At 38.0% G+C, this 22,987-nt stretch overlaps 1 protein-coding gene across 2 annotated transcripts in view; it reads left to right on the forward strand.

The window, feature by feature from the left end:
- Positions 1-22,987, forward strand: part of TRPC7 (transient receptor potential cation channel subfamily C member 7) — a gene marked incomplete at both ends in the record, with an annotated part of 61,094 nt that overhangs the window by 16,128 nt on the left and 21,979 nt on the right. For both annotated transcript variants that reach the window (XM_082771859.1, XM_082771860.1), the window contains 3 exons: positions 1,777-1,959; positions 16,260-16,424; positions 19,956-20,172. In XM_082771859.1, the coding sequence (XP_082627985.1) occupies positions 1,777-1,959; positions 16,260-16,424; positions 19,956-20,172 (565 nt within the window). The remainder of the gene's footprint in view (positions 1-1,776; positions 1,960-16,259; positions 16,425-19,955; positions 20,173-22,987) is intronic.

Raw genomic sequence — 22,987 nt, forward strand, 5'->3', positions numbered from 1 at the left:
CTATTGTCCAGCTCCTCTCACCAGCCCATTCTCCCAAACACCTATCAGAACTGGCAGCTTCCCATTTCTGCAAGAATGCTCCATCTCTGAAGCACTTTTGTGCTACCTGTAACTACCAAATTTGTTTGTATTGGGTGAAACAGCTCTTCCATGCTGCAAGAGAGCTGCCTTGGGACAGAATTCCTGTTCTCAGAAGGAGGCCAGGGCTGGGGAACCCTGGAACAGGAACTCTGTTTCCTCCATCACTTCCTTAATGGGCTAATGTGAATCCAAGTTTTGTTGGCAAATCCTTGTGCATGAAACTGGGAAGCAAACTTGATGCTGGTGATTTCCCTAGTCTGAAGAATCCTAAAAGTGGCTGCTGTACAAATAAACACTTATGCATTTAAAAAGGTAGTGTAACAACATCATATTGTGACCTGGGAAAAAATAAAAGCCATAAAAAAAATAATCAAACCAACTTTGTTAAGAAAGCATTTATTACCAAGAACATATCAATTCTAAAGAACAACAACAACAACAACAAAAAATACATACAAAGAAATTTATTCACCTCTAAGCATAACACCATCTTTTAGCCACTGCTGTGCTGCCCAACTAATATTTGCACAGTGCTTTGAGATCTTTGCCCAACAAGGAAGGCCAATATGTTGCTATGTGTAAATGTAAGAATTAATAATTTAGAAAATATAAGAGTACAAAGCCAGGTTACTCTTATCATTTCATCAAAGTCAGGTTTAACTATCCTCTCTTTTGGCTGTTTGCTTAATTAGATAAGCTGCTGAATTTAATTAACTCATCAAACCTAATTTGAAAAGATCTCTCAAGTCAGTAAGAGCTTGTCTTATGCTTATTATTTCTATTTGTTGCATTGAGTCTTTAATATCACCATTTTGTCAGGATATTAATGGTAGCCTTAATTGTGTTCTAATTTACTGCATTTACTCAGGTGGTGGCATTTTCCTCATTTTTAAGTGTCAGCATGTGAAAATCAATCACAATTTAAGGCAGTAAAATTACTCTTCCAGTCAGCTATTAAGTCAGCTACGTACCATCTCTTTTCCCACAAGTGTAATTTGGGTTTGCAAGGTGAAATTATTTCATAGGAAATCATGTTGAGTTTCTGAGGTCCTATTTCCTGGAGAAGAGTTATGACAGAAATTACCCTCTGGATACTCTTTTGGGACAGTTTTGTCAAATTGTTAGGTAATACATTTGAAACTGAAATTGATGTTACATCCATATCATTTATTTGAACACATCTGGGTGTGATGCTGCAGTTAGATGTACCAATCTGTTTCTCAAAAGTTATTAAAGAAAGTTATTAGTAAAGGATCTAAATAGTAAAATTTGACATAAATTCAAACCCAGTAGGAAGACCTTGTGATATTTCTAGAAGATAGTCATGTAAAAAGAAGAGGTTGTATGATTGAATAAAATAAAAATTCCTTTTTACATTATTTGTTTATTTTTATTTATTTGTGCTAATTTATTATTTATTCCATGGAGGGGTTTTTTTTGGTAATGCAATATATGCTGCTGATAGGACCATTGCTGATTAATTGTGGAAGGATTTCATATATATATTTCATATATATTTGCAAAAGGTTAGCTGTATGTTGGCTGAAATCAAGTGCTTTCTTACTATTCCAGGCAGCAGGTTTTGCAAAAGTAACCCTTCTCACAGTTGCTTGCTCTGGCTTTTTCTGTTGGGTTGTTTGAGGCATGCTCTTAAGTGCAGAGCTGAATATCTTGTGTTTCTCTCTTTTCCCTTAGAATGACTATAGGAAGCTATCTATGCAATGCAAGGACTTCGTAGTGGGGGTGCTGGACCTCTGCAGAGACACTGAAGAAGTAGAGGCAATCCTGAATGGAGATGTGAACATACATCTGTGCCCTGATCACCATCGACCAAGTCTGAGCAGAATTAAACTGGCTATTAAATACGAGGTCAAAAAGGTAAGCTATTTATTTGAATGTCTGCTAGATATGTATTCACATTTAAATTAAGATTCTTTGAAGTCACCTGGAAAATAATAATTGAAAGATGGATTTCAGTGGAACCAGAACTGTCCCTCAGGTTTTAGCATTTTATGGCATGATTTGCTCACATACTTTTATGTGCAGAGGGATATTTGCAAAGGACATGTTATAGAAGGTGCAACATTTCTGTTAATATGATAGACATGGATATACAGATGAGGTCTGAGAAGTCTTCAGCAGTGATCAGGGTGTGTTTCTGTAGCAGACTGTGAGGGTATTCCTTCACTGCAACTTACAGGGAGATGAGCATTGAACCTACCAGATGCTGTGGCAGCTTTAGCCTAAAATTATAAAAGCAAAGGATATAAATCAGCTGCTTACTGGCCCCAGACTATCTGTCTTTCCTTCAAACTAGATCTCTGTTTATACTGGGGATGACTTTATAGCCTGATTGAAGTTAGCAGACCAAGTCTCTGGTTGCCTCAGTCTTCTCTCAAATGCTCCCTGATCACTTTGCTTTGATCCACAGCTCCGGTTAGTTACTCTCCAAAAGCACTTGCAACCATCAAAAATGTTCCCTTTTCTGTAATGTTACAGAACTAACATATACAAAAAGTACCAATTTCTTCATAGTCAAGACCCTTTATAGCAGTCCACAGGAAAGTGGAATTTGAATTAAATATATATGTATATATAACTTGATTTTTGATCAGAGTTGGATTAAAACCTTAAAAAAAAATAACCTGATGAACTCATATTATTTATTTTTTGGAAACTTATTAAAGCAGATAAAGATTGCTTAAAAGTGATAGTTTCACAACTTCCACTCCCCCAAAACTCCCATCCATATTCTAAGTGTGCAGATTTCCATAAAATCTAGTAAATAGAAGGGACATACATATTGTAAATTTTTGGAGAAAAAAAAAAATACTTCTAGAAGTTTTATAAAAAATAATAATAATAATAATTTTATGCAATTATGTTCTGTGAGTGGAAAATTTGATTCTGGCAAATTCTGGGACTGCATGGTCCCAATTAATTGCTTCTTCAACATGCATTGATGGGAACTGGGCTCCTGCAACAGATCTGGAAGAGTGTTCCAAATTTGTGTGCTAACATCTGCTCTCTCTTCCCCCTTGCAAACCCATCACCTGCTCCAGTTTGCCTCTTGACTTTGTTACTGTGCTGGCCAGAGGAGGTCTTTTCCTATTATGAAAGCCATTAGTTAGAGAATCTTAAAACTTATTTCAAATGAATTGCTTTCACGCAAGACCTCGTGGTAAGGAGTGAGATATTTCCTCTTAGGGTGTTGTCTGTCTGCATCGTTCCATCACTAAAACTGAGCATAACATCTCAGGCTGTGCTTTGTAAGATGCTTTTCAACAAGCTGGGTCAAATTCAGCTATTGAAGGTGTTGCTTTGGTAACAGGGGACCAAACTTATTCTGATGCTCATGAACTCGTCTAAAAGACACAGCACATCATCAAGGAGCAGCCCCCAGTGACCCACGGTCCAACAGTTACCACAAAGCTGGTCAGAACATCAAGCCCTTTCAATGTATGAAGTTTTCTTTACCATTTTCCTTGTTTATTCTTCTAAATATTTGTCATACTTTATACACCAAGATCATTAGCCAGGGCTGAATTCTACAGTGCTGCTTTGAGCACATTTGTCCTAAGAGCCTGTTTCAAAGGAACATTTCCTCCATTTCTGGTATTTTATATTAGTGTATCATTTCTTAACGCATGGCCACTAATCTAAAGCATCTGTGGTAGGTCATAGGCAGTTGGTCTCTTTATGTATAAATAACTTCCCATGCCCAGGAAAGCTGATTATCCTTTCTGGATCAGAAACTTGTTGTTCACAGATAATAACTGTTAAACTAATTACAAAACATAAACATGAGCATTAGTCAATCTCATGGTGACTCTCAGCTTAGCACTTTTCAGAATAGTCATTTCAACAGGCAGTATATGTCTGTGTAAGATGAGAGTTTAACTGCTAACTCGAAAATAAGATAGTTTCATTTGTGGGAGGCAGAGATACAGATGAATATTCAGATAAATGGCTTTGGTTATTGGCAGTGACTTATGATAATAGACTGATATTTATTACACATACTTGCTGAACAAAGAAATTGTGTTATGGTAACACAGAAATGATTTCCTGAAGAGGCAATAGAATTCAGATACAAATTTTGTAACCATCGGAGAGGCGTTTAGGCTTAAGTATACAAAACCTGTGCTGTAAAATCTATTTCATTTTATGAAAAATCATATAATAGAGAAGGGTGAGATGGAGAGTGAATTATAATACAAATTTACTAAATTCTTGGACTGATGCTGTAAATTTCAAGTCACATTTCCTAAGCTAATGCAATGACTCACAGGCATCATCTGACCCTCCAAGTGTGAAATGCAGACAGAGGTGCTCTGGGTGACTTCCACCTACAGCACGCAGACCCCCAGACCTCATCAACTTGTCTGACAGCACTGCCTGCCCTGGCCAAGTCTGGGTGCTGAGACAAGGCTGTATGCAACTCACCCAGAAACAGCCCCAGAGAAGTCTGATTGAGGGGAAAAAAAAAAAAAGTTGTTCAATGTTATGTGGTGAGGTTTATTATTAAGTTAATCTCTGGATTAAATATTTGCATTTTCAAATGAAATTTTAAGATTATTTTTTTTTAAATTTATCTCTACCACTAGCTTCTTATTTCACAGTCTTATTAGTACTGTAAGTGCCTGTGGTAAGCTTCATTTGATGAAAATTTGCAGAGAACTATTTATATTGAAAATTGTTATTTAACACTTTTTATCACACTTTTATATCCAGAGTCTGTGAAAAGTGTCAAGGGCTCCCATCCTCAGGCAGGATAGCAAATTGCATCTGTGGAACTTCATCAGGCCTTTGCATAAACTTTGAAAATCTTCCCTGTTCATTTAGATTTCTTGAAGTCTCTTACTTCATCACACTTAATGCAGTGCAGCCACAACTTCCACAGTGTCTAAGACTGGTATTTTTATTTAACTTCAGCAGCTGGCCTACCAGCTTCTCCCATACCCTGACCAGCTCAGCAGAGTTGTCCTCCCCCTCAAAGGCCCCACAGTGTTGAGTTTTGGAAGAGGTAGAGGAGGCATACCCTTGAAACGGAGAGCCATTGCTTTCCATTTCATGGATTTAAATCAGCTCTTTCACCTTCTGGCTTTTATTTCCTTTATACCCTTATCAAAACTTTAGGAATGCAATTAATTTACATGCAATATAAATTATTGGTGCTAATTTTGGTCCCATCACAATATCTCCTTCATCTGAAATTCAGTGATCGTGTTCCTAAGTCACAGTTGGCTGGAGGTACAGGCTGCTCTTCTCCTGCATGCACAGCAGCATAACAGGGAGCTTGCCCATCAACCTCATGGTTGCTCTTAGCTAAGAACACAGTGCTTCTCAGGCCTCTGTTTTTGAAGGGCAAATCCCTGCTTGAAAATACCCAGTTCCAAGGGCAACCTGGCTTTGAACTGAATGGGAGGTCAGAGCTGCTTAGCCATCACACCCTGATGGTGCAGGAAATATCTTGAATGCTAAAAGGAGGACAGAAGCCTCCTTACCTCCTCCGTCCAGTAAACCTGAAGCTGGAAACTTCAACACTCAACTCATTCAAGAAAGCATCAGAAGCTCCAGACATTGGAGCTCTGTCCGTTTCTCCTTTTTCTTTCCTTTTTTTTTTTTTTTTTTTTTTTTCTGACAAACAACCTCCTAGCATATATGGCACACTGGCTAGAAAGCAAGTTTAACTCTGTAACATAATTGAAATACTTTATATTGAAGGTCACTGAAGAATTAAGAGACTCTGCTTGTACATATTTCACAGCAAGGAAAAAGCCAAAACTACAGTAGCTTAAAAGCCGTCTTTAAAAACCATATTACTCTAATTCTATACCTGAAAGAACTAAATCATTTTGTACCCCAGGATTCTTGGAAAACTGCGCTCAAATGTCCTCTGTTCAAGTTTTTCAGAGTTATTGCTCCCTTCAAATTAGGTATCTTAATGAGTCATGATTCCTTGAAAATTATTACAATCAGAACAGTTTGTCAGGAGTGAGGTAAACAATTTGCAAACATTTGGGCATGTATTAAATTCTGGATGCTTTTCAAGAAATGGACTTTTAGCCCATGTTCTGGAACTGTTGTAAATTTACTGTTGTCACCCCCGGTATTATTTAATTATGCTTTGCATGTGCATACCCCAGTCAAGGACAGATTTCTTCCTCCTCCAGCTGTGCAGGGCTGCTGGCAAAGGGAGGAGAAAGGCTGGGTGCCGAACAAGCAGCAGAGCCCTTTGTGTTGCTGCTGTGCACAAGAGTCCTTTGGGCTGCCATGGCTCCCAGCCCTCTGCTACGCTGCATGAGAGCAAACCCTGTGGAGGAGTCCAGCAGATACTCATGGAAATGGCAAAATTAAAAAGTAGCATTAAGGTGAAACAGTAATTATTTAGATTGGCTGTTTCAGATGGATTATAACCAAAAGTTTGAGATGCTAAATTTGAGTTCTGGTTTCAATGAAAGAAAATAAAATTACTCTCAACAACCAAGCCTGTTTCTCTTCTACACTTTTTCATGTGGGCTATACAAGATCCAGATTAGCCCCAAACTAAGTGAATTCCAGCAGAATTTTGATACCTTAAAAGTTCATCTGCCCTGAAGCACTGGGCCATTCCCCATCTCCATAGCTGGTTAGCAATAGGCTCATAAGATCTGAGAGATCATAAGATCTGATTTTTTTTTTTTTATTGAAACAATTGAAGAATTCCAGGTACTGGAAATGTAAAGTTTCCCTTGTGTGTGAATTCATTTCTAATTAAGCCAGGGTGTGATTTTTGCTAGTGAGAAGTATAGATATAGAAGCTGGGATAGCACTCTCTTGGACTCTTCCCTCAGACCACCAATAGTGTAGAAACATGGTTTATGGATGGACCCCAACAAAACCATTTTACTAGTGTACATCAGCTTTACAGAGCACTCCGTGCTTTCTGTTCTCATTTTTGTCCATGTTGCTATGCTCCTTTCTTGTCATCCTTTAATAATGGCAGGGGGCTTCCATGTTGACATTTACCTTTATGTCTAAAGCTGTTGTTTCTCTGTAGGAGGTGACATTCATTCTCTTCTTCCCCAAAGTCAGACTCATTGTTGCTGTATTCTTTTAAATGCAAATGTTGAGTGCCCATCTCTATTTTCTCAGCAGCTCAGTTCATATTTATCACAAAGCCAGAGCACCTCTTTCTTTCACGAGTTTTAAATTAATTAACAGTAAGACACACAAATTGGGTTTAAAAAAAAATTAATAAGAGTTAAACAGAACACCAGATGGCTGTTTAAATCCTATTTAATGGAGAGCTGGAACAGGAACTTTTCTCATAAATGTATTATTAATAATTAACATATGGAGGATGCTCCAAACAGAATACTCATGGCTGCATTAGATTATAATTTTTTCACTGCCTTGGTCACGCGACTCAGGTACTCAAGGACATGAGCAGTCCTAGCTATTGTACACTGCTGCAACAACCTGTGCTCCCCGTTCGCTTGCTCAGAGAATGCGGTTTCACCTTGCACAATGTCTTGTACACAAACTGCCTTCCAGGGTGCTCCTCCCCATTGAGTGGGGCACCAGCTGCAGTATTTCCATGCTGCAGGGAAGCCTCAGGTTAGTCTGCGGAATGGGCAAAAGAGGCAGCCCTTGCTCCTGTTGAAGGGCCAGGTCTTCCTCTCAAAGCGTGTGATACCAGCCACTTCCCCAAGCACAGGCTGGAGCAGAGCTCAGCTAGCAAGAGGGACTGGGAAAGCTCAGTGTTTGCAAGAAGGACACAAGGAAATATGTTGGAGAATGGATGGCAGAGGAAGCGTGGGGCCAACAAAAAGTACTGCAGCTCCTCTCTTCAGAGAGCAGTGAGCATATCTGTGCCATGCACCATCGTGGGCGAGCTCTGAGTGCTCTTAGTTTGCAGTTATTCTGCAAATTCCTGCAAGGCTGTGCCCTGGGGAGCATGCTGCAGGGCAGAGGTGGAGAGGGCACACCACCCACAGCCTCGCTCACAGCCTGTGTGCTCTTCTTTACACCAATGGAAAATGGCATTTCAGTAACCCAAATGAAGAGTTTCACCTCCACAGCTTTCAGAGCTGTCTAGGTCACAGAAAATGTCTCTTGTGGCTGTTTGTCCCTCTTTGGAACAGGATGAAAGTTAGGAGTTTCCCATGGGATGAGCACCGATTTTCTGTACTCCTATGGCTGTAAAGTGCACAGATGAAAGCTTGAAGCAGGACAGGGCTCTGTTTTACCATCCAAAAGTGAGGTCTCAAGGAGAACTCCCTGAGAAAAAAAGCTTTCAGAAATTGTTTTTTTTGTTTTTGTTTTCTGCAATTCCTCGTCTATTTTTTTCAACTCTTTAGTTTCAGGAATGTTTAACTGAGGTCATTCGTTAATAGTTGGGACTGCGGTGGAGAATGAAAAGTGCCTCTTGCCTCCATCACTGGAGCCAGCTGATATTGTATAAATGTCATTAGTTTCTACGTGAACAGTCATGTGTTTAATAGTTTCTATGTGACTAGGGTAAACACTCAGGTCATTGTGGACTCTTAAGTTTATCCATGTAACTACTCTTTTTATATTTTTATTTGTGTATTAATTATTTTTTTTAGAGATAGGAAAGGGAAGAAGTTATCTCCCTCACAGAAGCAGTTTCTATGTCTGAGTATTTCATTAGCAAGGTTCCTTCCTCCCACTAAAATTCATGGCTCTGATGATTTTCTTTTGCCCAGATGGTTTAATTTCTTTTCTATTCCAAGATGAATCTCATTTTGTTATTTCCTGCCCATACATACATCCTCTCAAGACTTGAATGAATCATTTCTCCATCCTGAGTGGTGTTTGCAATATTCCCAATTTACTGTAATATGCAGACTTAATTACTTTCATTTGCAAAGTGTCACAGGGTCTTAGATGTTCATCAAGACATTGACAAGAGAGCAGAGGAATACATTGAATCTTTTGCATGTATCTCCATCGTAGACAAAAGGACTTAAAAATATCTTTATTAATATTAAAAACCTCTTAGAAAAGAACAATTTACATTGTCTGCTATAAACCTGACCTTAGGTGCCCCCAATTTGGGCTTCATCTATCTCCCCATAGGCAGTAGGCATGTAAATGTGTATTTGGGATGGAAAATCAGATGGGGATGGATACCAACCCTCAAGAAAAGAATAAGATTCAATATTTCAAATTGAAGAAATTTTCCTAAGTGGTGTTTAAATTTGGATGTTTCCATGGGTAGTTACCTAAGCTGCATCTACCCTATTCTTGTCATACACCTGTAGATGGCTACAATTAATAATTTTGGGGGGACTGTCTACCTCCTAGTGAGGAGTCTTATCTTACAAGCAAGTCTTGTAGCCTTGGGAGTGGAGTTCTCTACCGCGAAGGCATACTCTGAGTATGAACACCAGCCCAGCCTTTCTTCATCACGCAGCCAAGGAAAAGAAGTTGGCACACTTGCTGGGGAGAGGAAGAGGCAAGGAACTTGTTTTTTGGTAGCTTTTTATTGTGGCATATTTTCAGATGAATAATTAAATAATAAGGATTTCCAAGGGGATTTGATTCTGCAGAGATATGAAAAACCTGGAGGCTGGGATTGCTAATTCATTTGCTTGTTTTCAGATAAATAATTCAGTGATAAGACTTATTCATACATGTAAAAAGGCATACTAGACATTAGCAACAAATCTCTTCATAAAACATGCAACTCATTAGCTTGTGAAACTGGAGTTTTCTCAGGAGACAACCACCATATTCACTACCCTAGAGAAAAATGCCTAGCACTAAAAAAGAGCCCCCATTCTTGTCTCAACAAATTATGAAGAAAATTCAGACAGAACAACATTTAAACTGAAATAATTAAAGAATTTTTGTAAACACATTTTCTGGTTATGTATCTAAAATTTATCAGACTAAATTTTATGTAACATGAATTGAAAATATGAGAGAACATCAACAATTAAAAAAAAAAAAAAAGAAGAAGAAGAAGAATCCATTACTAAAAGGATTATTAACTTTGTGTTTTCACTTGGCACTAGAGAGCATTTCTGTCAATAGGCAAATTGCATTTGAAATGGTCCTGGCAGCTTTATTTATGCCATTATTTTTGTTTTATATTAGGCTAATTTGTTTTTATTTGAGTTTAGTCTGTGTCTGTTTAATATGTTGTTCCCATTTCATATTTTGTGCCCAGTCAAATCCTGTTTCTATTCGCATTGCTCATTCACATGGGACCAGGCTGCCTCCTTTAAAGCTCTGCACTGCATGGGTAGTTTAGGCAATTACACCAGCATTGGGATGCTGGGCTGACCTTTGTTGCTTTAGCCCTAGCTTCTTGTCACTTTTACAAAGTGAGATCCCAACCCTGTTAACGTGCTCGCTGATTTAGCAGAACATCTATCCCAAACATGCATGCTTTTATAGAGCAGACTGAGTCACAGGAAAGCTATATGGTTGCAGACAGTATCTATGCTAAAGTCTGAAGTGTACAAAACCAACATTTTGCACTAGAGATCTCAGGTTAACCAGCAAGTGGATCCAGATATTAGATAAAACTGCACAGGTGTCTTGGGATCTGACGCAAGCATGTATTTCCCCATTGCCAAATTGCTCCAATAAGAAAGATTTCTTAGTTAAGAAAGGCACACGTGAGAGATTTTACAAAAGGCTTAGTTTATTACTAAAAGTGTAATAAATACCTTTTTTTTTTTAAAAAAAAAAAAAAAAAAAAAAAAAAGCCTTAAAAATAACTCAGAGATCAAGGTAGCACAATTTGTTTTTATTTTGTCCTGATAATTTCAGGTCATCTGGGTTCTGAATGCAAATAAAATCTCTTCCCCTTTACCACAAAGTTTATAAATGCTGATGTTTGACTCCAGATAGCAGGTCTGAATATTCACCAAGGCTGTCATAAAGATCATCTACAGGATGAGCAAGAACCTCATGAATATTTGTGCGATGATATTAGACAGTCAAATGAACCCCAGGGAGAGAGGAAAAGCTGCAGAAATCCTCAGGGCAGGGACATTTCCTTGCTTCATGTTTTCTGTGTGTCTCTCCAGCAACTGCAACAACCCAGGGGACCCTTCCTCATGCATGGTTTATTGTTATGCTGTGGTCAGATCCCACTGAAGCTGGTTTGATCTGCTGAATTTTCTTTCATCCAAGTTGAACAGGGATCCATTAAATTCTTTTTTGCTCCCCTGGATGAAGGAATTTGGGCCAGCTGATGCGCTTTCCCTTGTAAGGCTACTCTGGTGCAAAGGGTTTTAAAAACTGGGCCTGTGGCCATGGATAGCATTTAACTGTAATTGGAGTAGGTCTTATTTGTGAAGAGGTCACAGTCCCACAGCATGGATATTTGGGTTGGAACTTCACTTATTTTTTTAAAAAATTAATAAATAAAGGGATAATGATTTGAGTCCAAGTACTTTTCTATTTCTTTCTTAAAATTTCTACAGTGTTCCTTGCACTCCTTATCAGGCCTGACAGAAATTGGAGAGTCAAGCTCCCACAATATTTACCCTCTGACAACCATGTTTGTTGGAGTTTAGCAACACAAGCACTGCTGAAGGCAGATTTTTTTTTTTCCCCACTCTGGATCATGAAATAAATATGTCCCATCTTGTTTTGTTAAGGTATCTCAAAATAGTTTATTCAAAACAAAGCTCTCTCTGTTCATTTGGAAGTTCAGAGAACACAGAGTACAAGGTGAGAATAAGAAAAGGCTTATCTGTATATATGTATTGGCCTTTTCCTCTACTGTGTATTTCTTAGAAAGCTTCAGTAATTTTCACCGTGCTCTTTCATCTCCCGTTCTGCATTGGTGAAAAAGCACTGCAAGTATGGGGGTCTTTTACTAGATCAAAAGCTGTTTTCCTTTTTTCTTTTTTTCTTTTTATTTCCAAGATTTTTGGAAAAAAAAAAAAAAAAAGAAATGCTTCAGTTCAGACAAAAGCTGTTATTCAGCATAAATGCAGATATTTAGGTCCCAAACCTTAAAAATGCTTTAACTATCAAATGAATCCTCAGAAGTAATAAGTGCTTTGATAGCAATATATATATATATTTGTTTTTAATTTCTTTAAGTTATGTGCATGTGGGCACCTGTTTAACCCTTTGATTCAGCTCATCCTCTTTGGTGAAATGGCAGTAAATTTGTTACTCTTCAGGGAAGCAGCAGTAATATCCTGCTTTCTGAGCTTCATCCACCTCTACCTATGTTTCTGATACTCCCAGAATATCTCCAGCAGCCCACTGAAAAAGGATGATTTCATATCTCCTTTGATGAAGGATTTGGTGCAAGAAACATGACATGTTCTACACAGAGGTGGAGGAGGGCAAGTCTTGCTTTTCTGCCCTCTCTGTCTCTGTTTTTGCTGCTGCCTGGATCAGGGCTGGCCTCCATCCTGCTGGAAGCAGCAGCACAGCAACTCTGTGAGGTATAGCAAGAAGTTCTCTAATAACAGTAAGGTACTTTCATCATCTCAGAGCACATGATGCATGTGGTTCAGGTCCCACCTGGGTTTTGATATGAGTGGATTCCAGGTGCACCATTGTTTCTTAGTTCCCTGCTGACATCCCTGGCAAAACAGGAGAAGCCGCATGTAAACACCATGCTATGCTCACCTCATTTTCCCTTGTACATGGTGGCACAGAGAGGCAAGGTGGTACAGAGGCACAGGGTGATTATGTTTGACTCAAATGTGTCACAGGATTACTTTTGGTGTTTTCTCTAGGATCTCCAGTGTTGGAAACATCATGCAGCCAAGTCAGGGTTCCCATGAGCAGGTGCTGCAGTTTTAAGCCTGTTAGAGAAGGTTTGCAGAAGCAACAAACTACATCAAAAGACAAATGTTTAATAACTCAGAAAACTGGTTCAAAGGAGATGAACACAGTTACATGATTGAAAGAAAAATGGCCCACCTCTGCCTCTTGCAGTGTCTGCTGACATTACAAATGTTCTCCTGCAAATCTGTTGATGCGGCTTCTTTTCTAGCTCTCACTTGCTGATTAAACACACCACTGCTCCTCTGAATTGCAGCTTTCATTTGCTGATATTTGCCAGCACTACGGGGCTTATGGTGAAGGGGTGAGCGGGAGGGAACGTGACAGGAGTGTTCCCTGTGAAAGCAGGATGTTGAAGTGTCTGGTTTGCATTGTTGGTTCTGGCACGAAGTTCTTGAACTGTTTGCACTGCCCCACTGAGGAGTTTTTCCTTCCTGCCTCAGCCCTTGGCTATTTAGCATCATGTGCCCGAGTGGAGTAGATAAACCTGTCTGAGTGGTTAATTTTTTTGCCTTGATGGTGGATTTCTGCACTCATAAGTTAATTACAATTCTTTCAGTAATAAAAACATGTTTGTTTGTGTTTTTTTTTGTTTGTTTGTTTGTTTTTCCCATGTGATTAATTCCAATCACCAGAGGCCAATCTCTGCCTTTTACCTATCTTGCCATAAGTTTTCTTATTCCTGCTGATAGATTTGCAGCATTTTTTCTGAGATAGATATTTTTCCTGTTTGATGTCTCAACATGGGCTGGTGCTCTCAAGAATTTCCTATTTTTCTGTCACCTGCTTAGTTTAAACTGCTGTAGTTTATCCAGTACTTGGATGATGGAGAGACGTCCTTCACTTAAGGGCTGTGGAGGGTGGTGCTGGATGGAGTGTTTGCAGGGTGCCTAAACACTGCCAGCTCAGGCACCAGCAGTGCTAATACTGACCAGCAGAAGTATCTGGGTCCTCATCACAGGTCTCTGTATAATATACTAGGAAAAAAAAAAAAAAAAAAAATAAGGACAGAAATTCCTCTATTTTACAGTGTTCTGGATCTGAAGGAACTTCAGTTATAGGGATATAAAGATTTTTATTGTCTGTGTAGTGAAACTCATGCATTTTAGAACACAGATGCTGAGGAAATAGTCTTGCTCTCTGTCATGAGAGCTGTAAAGTGCTTTCCCACAACACGTATACATGATAAGCTACAAGAATGAGCTGTCATGCATCAGATTAGACAGCAATGTGGAAAAGATATCATCCAATGAGTTATCTACAGTCATCTCTAAAACATCCTCTTTATTTCTCTGTGCAAAACAGTTCTTTTGGACTCTCAATTCACACTATAGGCTTTGAGATTTTTTTCCATGTTTTATTCAAAGCCACATCTCATCCAGAGCTTGCTTACCTGTGGCACAGAACACTGACTTTTGGAGCTGTCAATGTGGCTGTGTCTTTCAGCAGCTCTCAAAAATGTCACGCTGGTAAATTTGTTATTTAAGCTGTCTTTTCACATTGGCATATGATTTTTTATTTATTTTTTTAAGCCTTTTTAACTTAAAAAATACATGTAACTGATAGGCTGGAGAGAAGTGTTATATTTTAGTAAATCATATAGGCATATATGGCATAAGGAAAAAAATGTGACCATCATGTGTATGGCATGGGATCAGAAAAGCTGCTGCAGCCATTTCTGAAACCAGAAACTTTGGAAAGCAGTCTGCTTGAGCTCACAGATCCTGATGGATCATCCTTATTAGCTTGGAGGACTTCTGACCAGGAGGTAAAGCACTTAATGTTTTTAAATGGCCACTTTTTGTGACCCTTGCAGTCCTCCCTACTGCTAGTGCTTCCACTTCAACTAAAGAACCTATCAAATTCCTTCACTCGGAAAGTTTTATTCAGTGAGAGGTAGTCATTTTTTCCTTTTCTTTTTCTTTCTGAGAAACATAGCTCCCCTACCCCGAAGCTTATCAAATTCATCTGAAGAAGTGTATTTTAAATGGTCATTAATGTGCTGTTAAAGAGGAAATGCAGTATTCCACAGCCATCTTAATTGCTGTGCAACTGTATTTCATTCAGCGCTAGCAATGAACTGGTCATTAAAAATCAAGTAACTGTTTTGTTATTATACAATCATCTAGAAAATAGTCCATTAGATTTCTGATGTGATCATCTTTGCAAAGACAATGAAGATAAAAACGCAGTTAGAATTTTCTGGTTTTCAGCTTTGTGTATCGCTTTTCTAGGATGCATTTGGATGAACAGTGTTTTTTCTAAGATGTCTGGACTGACAGGTTTTTGGGGACAGCTGAAATACCTCCATCTGGTTGCAGGGAAAAGGGCTGGAGCGAGGCAACAGCTGGCAGACCTGGTGCATGTCCACGATGCAACACACCCCTGTGTGGGGCCACAACAGCCACAGACCGCCAGTAGCCTCCTCTTTTCTCCTATTTCTGTGCTCTTCCAACCTCTCTCTCCCTCAAGAAAGTTCTGCTTTTTGAAATAGTGGAGTGTTTTATATTTCCCTTCTAAGAACTTTTACTCACCCATCAAACTCATAAATGAAACAGTCAGTTCTCCAAATGTAATCAGCTACATTAGCAACTTATTTATTTTTCATCTTTTCTTCCAGTTATTTTCCTTTTAATTATCTTTCTTTGTTATTAAAAACAGTCATATGCTAAATTCAATCACTCTGAAGAATAATATGAAATAGAGAAGCTTAATCTTTTATTATAAAAATCTTTCAAGGGATCCAGTGGGGCTGTCATTTTCCCATTAAGAAATTGCCCTTTTCAGTTGTTTGCTTCTTGCCTTTTCTTCTTCCTCTGAACAATAAGCTGATGAAGAATCTCAGTTGCAGGATACAAAACATGTACTTTCTGTACCAGAGCACTTCCTTCTGCTTCTAAATTTGTCTTTTTGCCTGAGCAGTAAAGAATGAACCATCATTTTTGAAAGATAATTTGAGATAAAGTATTTAAAGTTGTTCACTGCAAAATATCAGCCAGACATCTTATGGGTTACAAGAGAAGAATAGTGCAAAATGGTTCATTTAAGGTCAATATGTAGTGAATAAAAACAATATAATTTTAGGGCTGTGTTGAGCTACTACTTCAACAGCCTATGTCTTTAGCAATTTAACAGAGTTTTTTTGAGTTTGGCATCGAAGTGCCTCTATTTCTTTTCTGAATCATGATGTGGACTGTCTTAGCTGCAGACCCTGACCCCACAGAGTTGCTTTGTCCATGCTGACCACTGACAGATGTTGGGTTTGCAATCTTCTGTTTGTGACACCAAAAGCTGTGTTGGATTACAAAGGCATGGCATTCCACTGGGCACATTCAGCAGGCTGCTCACCAAAATCTAATTCTCTTCAGACAATGCTACTGATGCTTCTTTTTCTCTTACAGTTTGTTGCTCACCCCAACTGCCAGCAGCAATTACTCACTATGTGGTATGAAAACCTCTCAGGCTTACGGCAGCAGTCTATAGCTGTGAAGTTTCTGGCTGTCTTCGGGGTCTCCATTGGCCTGCCCTTCCTTGCCATAGCCTACTGGATTGCTCCCTGCAGCAAGGTACAAACTCTTTAAGTGCATATTGTTGATGGTGATTTCTATTCAGGGCCTGGAATGAAGTCAGAGATGTTTCTGTGCCACTGTTGGGAGGTGATTTGTGATTATCTTTTAAAATTGCCTCAGAGAAGGGCTACCTTGAGGGGTTGATTGATAGATGCAAATAGACCTGTTAGGCATGGTCTCAGGTTCATCTTCAAAATTAATGAAAGTGGTGGTTGTGGGGGAAGGAGCATTGAGATAACAGGTGAGAATAAGAAATAAGAATGATAACAAATGGAAAGGGGATGACAACATTGGAGTGGGGTGACAAAAGAATAGAAGAACTGCCAAAATGGGGAATAACTAATGGAAGGGTTTTGTTGCCCTTTAAGTTCACTCTGCTGTTTAGACTTTCATTACTTTTCTGTACTTTGTGTAACAGATTTGTCCATTTTTCAAGGTTCCTTTCATCCTTTTCTTCCTCCTTTCTGATCTTATATTTTCAGTTAGTGGAGCATTATTATGGCACATGTGCCTGAAACTCTGGCCAGCCATGGTGGACAGCTTAGTGCTGGAGACTAGACTTAATCATACAATCTTTACAGATTTGAGGGAAAAGATGATGAAACTTGGAAAACTTCCCTTTGCCTAAATATGGCCATGCTATATCTCACAGCATCAAATGGAGCAGGAGAGTTTTGCCAAGGCTTAGAGGTCACAGAACCAAATATTAGTTTGTGTAAAAGCCTGAGTTGTCTGTGGTTTGAACTCGGTAAGTAGGTTTCCATCTCGAGGGAAACTGTTCAAACGAGTTGAGATAAATAGGTATGTGGCAGAGTGATGAAAAGCTTTCTCACTACTCTTGGTGAAAGAAATATAGATAGAGAGAGGGAGAAAAAATGGTGGGAGGGGAGAAGTTCATTTTATGTTCAGCAATACCATCCATTACAAGATGAAGTGTCCTCAGCAAGAGGGTTATCAAAGGTACTTAAATCTGATAGAAATGACTCCTGGCATTGGTAATATTACTCAGTCTTGAAAGCAACTTTTTCCGTTTCTGTCCAAAACTCAGCAAGGAATTATTTCTAACTTTGTCAAGCCCAAGAAATTATAGATCCACTGACTGTTATTAAGGAAACCCTATAATTTCAAAAGATTCATCTGGTAGTATAACCAGGCAAACCTTTGGAAAACAGTCTTCTTAGAATATCTGAGATAATAAAACATGTTTAAGTCTTGGTGTCCTTCAAAATATCTCCAAGACAAGTACTTTCTCTTAGAGTGCTTGAAAATGTAACTTCATTTTATCAAGATATGTACCAACACAAAAGCCCACAGCTCTAATGAACACTGGACAGGACTCCAGGGTTTCTCATGGAGAAGTGCATGTGAAACCAGGGCTGCACTGTGGTTGGTTTTGGTTAGGCCGCAGTGGGAATTTGTGTGTGAAAGTACTGTTGACTGCTTTATGTCAGAATTCAGTCTAGGAGAGATTTATGAAACTCTTTAATTTCCTTCACATGTGCTGAATGTCCTGTGAGCTGGCACACCAGCCAACAACTACATTTGTTGTGTATTCTCAGAATTACAAGGTTTGTGTTTGAATAGAGTAATAGGTAAGGAGTACAGTTAGAGTAGAAATAAGCAGAGAATTTAAATGAAAAACATTAAAAAAAAAAAAAAAAAAAAGCCAGAAAAAGAGTCAAAATCTTGAAGTAAATTACTTTTGCAGGAGAAAAAATAAATAATTGAAAAAGTTATTTGGTTTTAATTTAATGAGGTAGCTGTGTTAAAAATAAGATGGAGACAGCACAATCCCCTTGGACTTTTCAGTGATTGTGATTTTATTCCACTAAACCTTTCATGCATTCTCAATTTTCAGTGTCAGTTTTTTCTTCACACCACTTTAGATTTTGAAAAACCATATGTAACTTTCTATCCTAAAGTCAAATTGTAAGTTCTTTCGTCAATTGTCTTTCAATGCATGGTTTGCCATTGATCAGAACAATGTAGTCTTGATTTTTGATTGGGGCCTTTGATATAAATAACCGAATATTGGCATAATGAATGCATTTTCCCCCTGTGAAATGAAAATTCACCCTAAATCATCGTTATTAAATTCAAGGGCTGAGGGCTGATGCATGAGCATACTATTACTGCAATTTTATGCAGGCAGCTATCCTATAGGAAGATGATACTGAGAGATTTGTGTGTGATGCTCTAGACAGTCCGTGTTTCCCCTGGTCACTTTTTACAAGTTTTTGTTTGTTTGTTTGTTTGTTTGTTTGTTTTTGTCTTTAAGTCACTAAAACAATTGTAATTTTAAACAACTGGGTGAGAATTAAATATTTTTTCCCTAGTAACAATCAACTAAAGATATTTAACTTAAATCAGTCCTGTGGAGTGGAAGCCTATCCTATCCTGAAATGTCTGTGTTGACTTACCCATCTCATGGAGATTGAGACTCTGAAACAAACTGCTGGTCTATATGCTGTTCTCCAGAACATTTTACTGGTGATCAATAGAGAAGATAAGAGTTAGGATGGAAAAAGTGCACAGTCTGCTGCTCAAAAATGTAATGACAAGAGCAAGCATGTCTGTTTGGCCTGCCTGCAGAGTTTTACAAAGTGTCACCTTTCTTCTCTAGTCCATTGAAGTCCATTCAAATGCTACAGAAGTAACAGAGATAATTGATAAGCAGCTTTCATTATCTGGGTTGTTCTTCAGCTTTATTGTAGCCATGCTGGGGATTTACAAACCATAGCTTCCACTGGGACAGACTCAGTATCGTTTATGCACTGGAACTATAATGGTTCAGTTCACCTACATTCTACAGCAATCTTTGTCAAGCTTCTGCTATGAACACACCATTGAAAATAGTAAAATTTTTTCTTTTTCTTTTTGATATTTCTATCTTTATTTGTTCCTATATCTTGGAGTTGAGATTAATTTACATTAGGAAAACTTTGTTTCACTATCACATTTTTTTTGTATTTTCTTTTTTATGTGTTTTTATGCTTCTTCTGATATAGATAGGATATTAAGTCTTGAAATGAGCTATTCTCTTAAGAATTAATCTTTGTATTCACATTCTGTCAGCATTTTTGTCATCCTAACAGTGGCAGGCAGGCACTTCCCTGCAGTCCCATTCTGATGAAAGATCAGATTTTGATTTAGTAAAGTAATTGAGAAATTGGTACGTACAAGTAGTTACACTCCTTGAGTTTAACTGTGTCGTGTTGCTTGGAAAAAATATCATGTTGTCATAAAACATTAGACTGACTGGAAGTATTGATGCTTCATTAATTTTCACAGCATAATTTAAACTGCAAGAAAGAACATCTGGTAATAGCAAAAAAAAAAAAAAAAAACTTGGAAAAATCTAAAACTCATTGCATTCAAGATATAGAATTCATTTCTGAATTTTTGTTAAAATTTGAACCAAATGGTTAAAATTTTATAGGAAAAAACTTCCAGAGTGTAGTTGGAAAATAAATAAAAATATAAATAAATAAATAAATAATCTGATGTCTTGTGTACATTTCATTTCAGTTGGGACGGACCCTCCGAAGTCCTTTCATGAAGTTTGTGGCACATGCTGTTTCTTTCACAATCTTCCTTGGACTGTTAGTAGTAAATGCTTCAGATCGATTTGAAGGAGTAAAAAATCTTCCCAATGAAACCATCACGGATCATCCAAAACAAATATTTAGAGTCAAAACAACACAGTTCTCATGGACAGAATTGCTGATCATGAAGTGGGTATTGGGTAAGCAAAACCAAAATATCTACAAGTCCTCCAGGGAAATTAAACATGACTAGGAATAGTGTGATAGACAGTGATATGCCAAAGAGAGAAATAAATAAATAAATAAATAAATGAATAAATAAATAAATGAAATGAAATGAATAATGATTAGCAAATTGTCACTTTTCTACCTTTTCGTTTTCCATATTGAATGTTATAGATGATATTTGTTTACCCTACTTGTTTAATCATTGCGTCTTAAAGAATGTAGTAATCTATATAGTCATAGTAACCTACAGCTTCTCTGTAGGACATTGCTCTATCTAAAGTGAGTAAAAAAAATGTGTTGTTTGGGACATGAATGACTAGCCTGTTTTATTACCCTCACATAAAATCCTATTGTAACTCACTGAACCTCAGTTTCCTCATCCGTAAAATAGGAATATTATTGTTATTTGGTAAAGCACTCTGAGATCTAGTGATGAAAATTACTGGGTAAATAAGGGCAAAAATTATAAATTTTATTAAATTTATAGTATGACATATTTTATATTTTCTATTTTTATGTTTTATTTACCAATGAAGTTATCCAAAAATTCTAAGTTATGGATTCATTTGGATGAACCCTTCAAGTGCAAAACTATGTCAAATGCTAAAAAACTGCTTGGGAGTTTTAGGAAGACTCAGATGTATTAAGTTTTCTGTAGGCACAATTAATTCCCGGCAGATCAGCTACTTTGAACCACTAATCTAAACAAGCTTAGAAGGATTTATTGGGAAATTGAGCCTATCAACTCTGCAGAATCTTTATGTATCTCTTCTATATCTATTTTTATTCATCACCATGATTTTCATTATTTTGTTGCAGAAGGACAAATAATTCCATGGTTCTATAAGCACTGATGGCATTAAACTGCTCTGAAAAATAGGATAGGACTGCTCTATCTGATGACTTCCTGGCCACCATTTCTTTGTTCCCAGTCCCCACAATAAGCAGAATCCCATACAGGATATTAGACAAGAAAAAAAAAAAAAAAAATGAATAGATGTCAGACTGGATAGAGTAAGTCTGTAAGAGATATTTTAAAAATGATATTAAAGCAGTTGGACAAGATGATTAGATTTTAGCCTAGGTATTCTTTTCTTATAGGCAGTAGGTATCTGCCTGCCTGGTGAGTTCCTGAAAGATGAAGAAGAAAACATTTCATTTAAAGCAAGGGTTTTCACTTTCCTGGCAGAAGAAAGGTGATTCATTGTACAGACTTCTGAATATAATGAGATTTTCTAATGACTGCCTACATCTGCACTGACAGTCTTCTCTGGCCATTTTACCTATCTGTCTTCATGGATAATATTTCAGCAATACTATGGAGAAATTCTAGTGTACACAGCCAGTGGACAGCTGTCCTGGGGGTTCGGGCACTTGCTGTTGTCCTCTATGTGACCCTCAAATTTAAGAACTGTCAAAACATGAAGGGTCATGAACTGCCCAAACTTTTGGTGCAAAAACATTATAGATATTGGAAATATACATGTGTAAGTGTAAATATAGTTAAATAAAAATAAAAGTTATAGATAAATATCACAGGCAAACATAGCAAGACGTGCTTTCCAAAGAGACAAATATAAGTAGATAGTAAGTATATGCTGAAGTGTAAGAAAACTCTTAGGTACTAAATATGCATAGACGTATTTAATCCTGCTTGGCAACATCTGCAGCTGCCCTCTTCAGTATCAGGAGCATAGGCGTGTTACCTAGATTGCAGTTCACCGTACAATTAAAAATTGAAATTTTATTTATTCTCAGCTCATAAATTCCTTCCTCCTGTTTCTGTACTTTCTCTTTTCTCCTTCATACTATGACAGCAATGATGAATGCTTAATGATGAATTACTTGTTCCAACCATAGAAGATGATTTTTGATCAATTAGTTTACAGGTCCCTGCTCTTGGTTCCTTTTGGGGGAGAAAAATTGGATGTCTGAGTTATTTGGCTGTCAACCATAAAATAATGATGCATGTTCAGAATAGCATTATTTGAGAATAATGTGACACATTAACGTAACATACTGTGGCCATGAGTGAGTACAACCTGTAATAGCACGCCCTACAATTAGTCTTCCTGGAGGTATGAAAATTGACCCACATATATATACTGTAAGAGAAAACTACTAGTGCAAGAATTTCAAGCTACAGTTAGGCAAAAAGCTCACATTGCTACGTCTGATTCTTAACTGTCTGTAATGGAGGTGAGTAATAGAGTAAGCCCAGCAGAGGCAACAAATTTCAGCCAGGCAAACGTTTCATCCTGCTTACAAGTCTATATCAGTGCCTTTATTTTCCATTAGCCTGCAGTTCTGAAATTGATATAAAACATTGTTGGATCAGCCAGGTAGTGTTGGTAGCCCATTTAACATCCCTGTGAACAGCCAGATAAGGAATAGCATTTTAGATGAGAAAATGCTGGTTTGGTCTCACTCCTCTTTGTTACAAATGAGAGTTCAAGGGCTGCTGCTGACAGCCCTGTCAGCACAGAGAAATATGGCAATGCTGTTGTACAAGAACTTGCCCCTTGGTCCATAGCCTTGCAGTGCTGGGCACAGCAATTTAGATTTATGCACCTGCGGCTCGTCATCCCTTGGCTTCCTTTCTCCCCTTGCATCCCAGTTTTCCCATTTCTTCTGTGAGGAAGGCTGGGATTTTCTGCGTGAGTGATAGGCTCAAAATGTTCACTGAAAGCAGAGAGATTTCATTTTGAGAGACAAATTCCCTGTTGCAAAAGCAGCAGAGGAAGCAGTTAAGCTCTGGGTGGACGCAATCTGAGCACCACTGCCTCT

This window comes from Aythya marila (genome assembly GCF_965140915.1).
Source record: "Aythya marila genome assembly, chromosome: 14".
Taxonomy (NCBI): Eukaryota; Metazoa; Chordata; class Aves; order Anseriformes; family Anatidae; genus Aythya; species Aythya marila.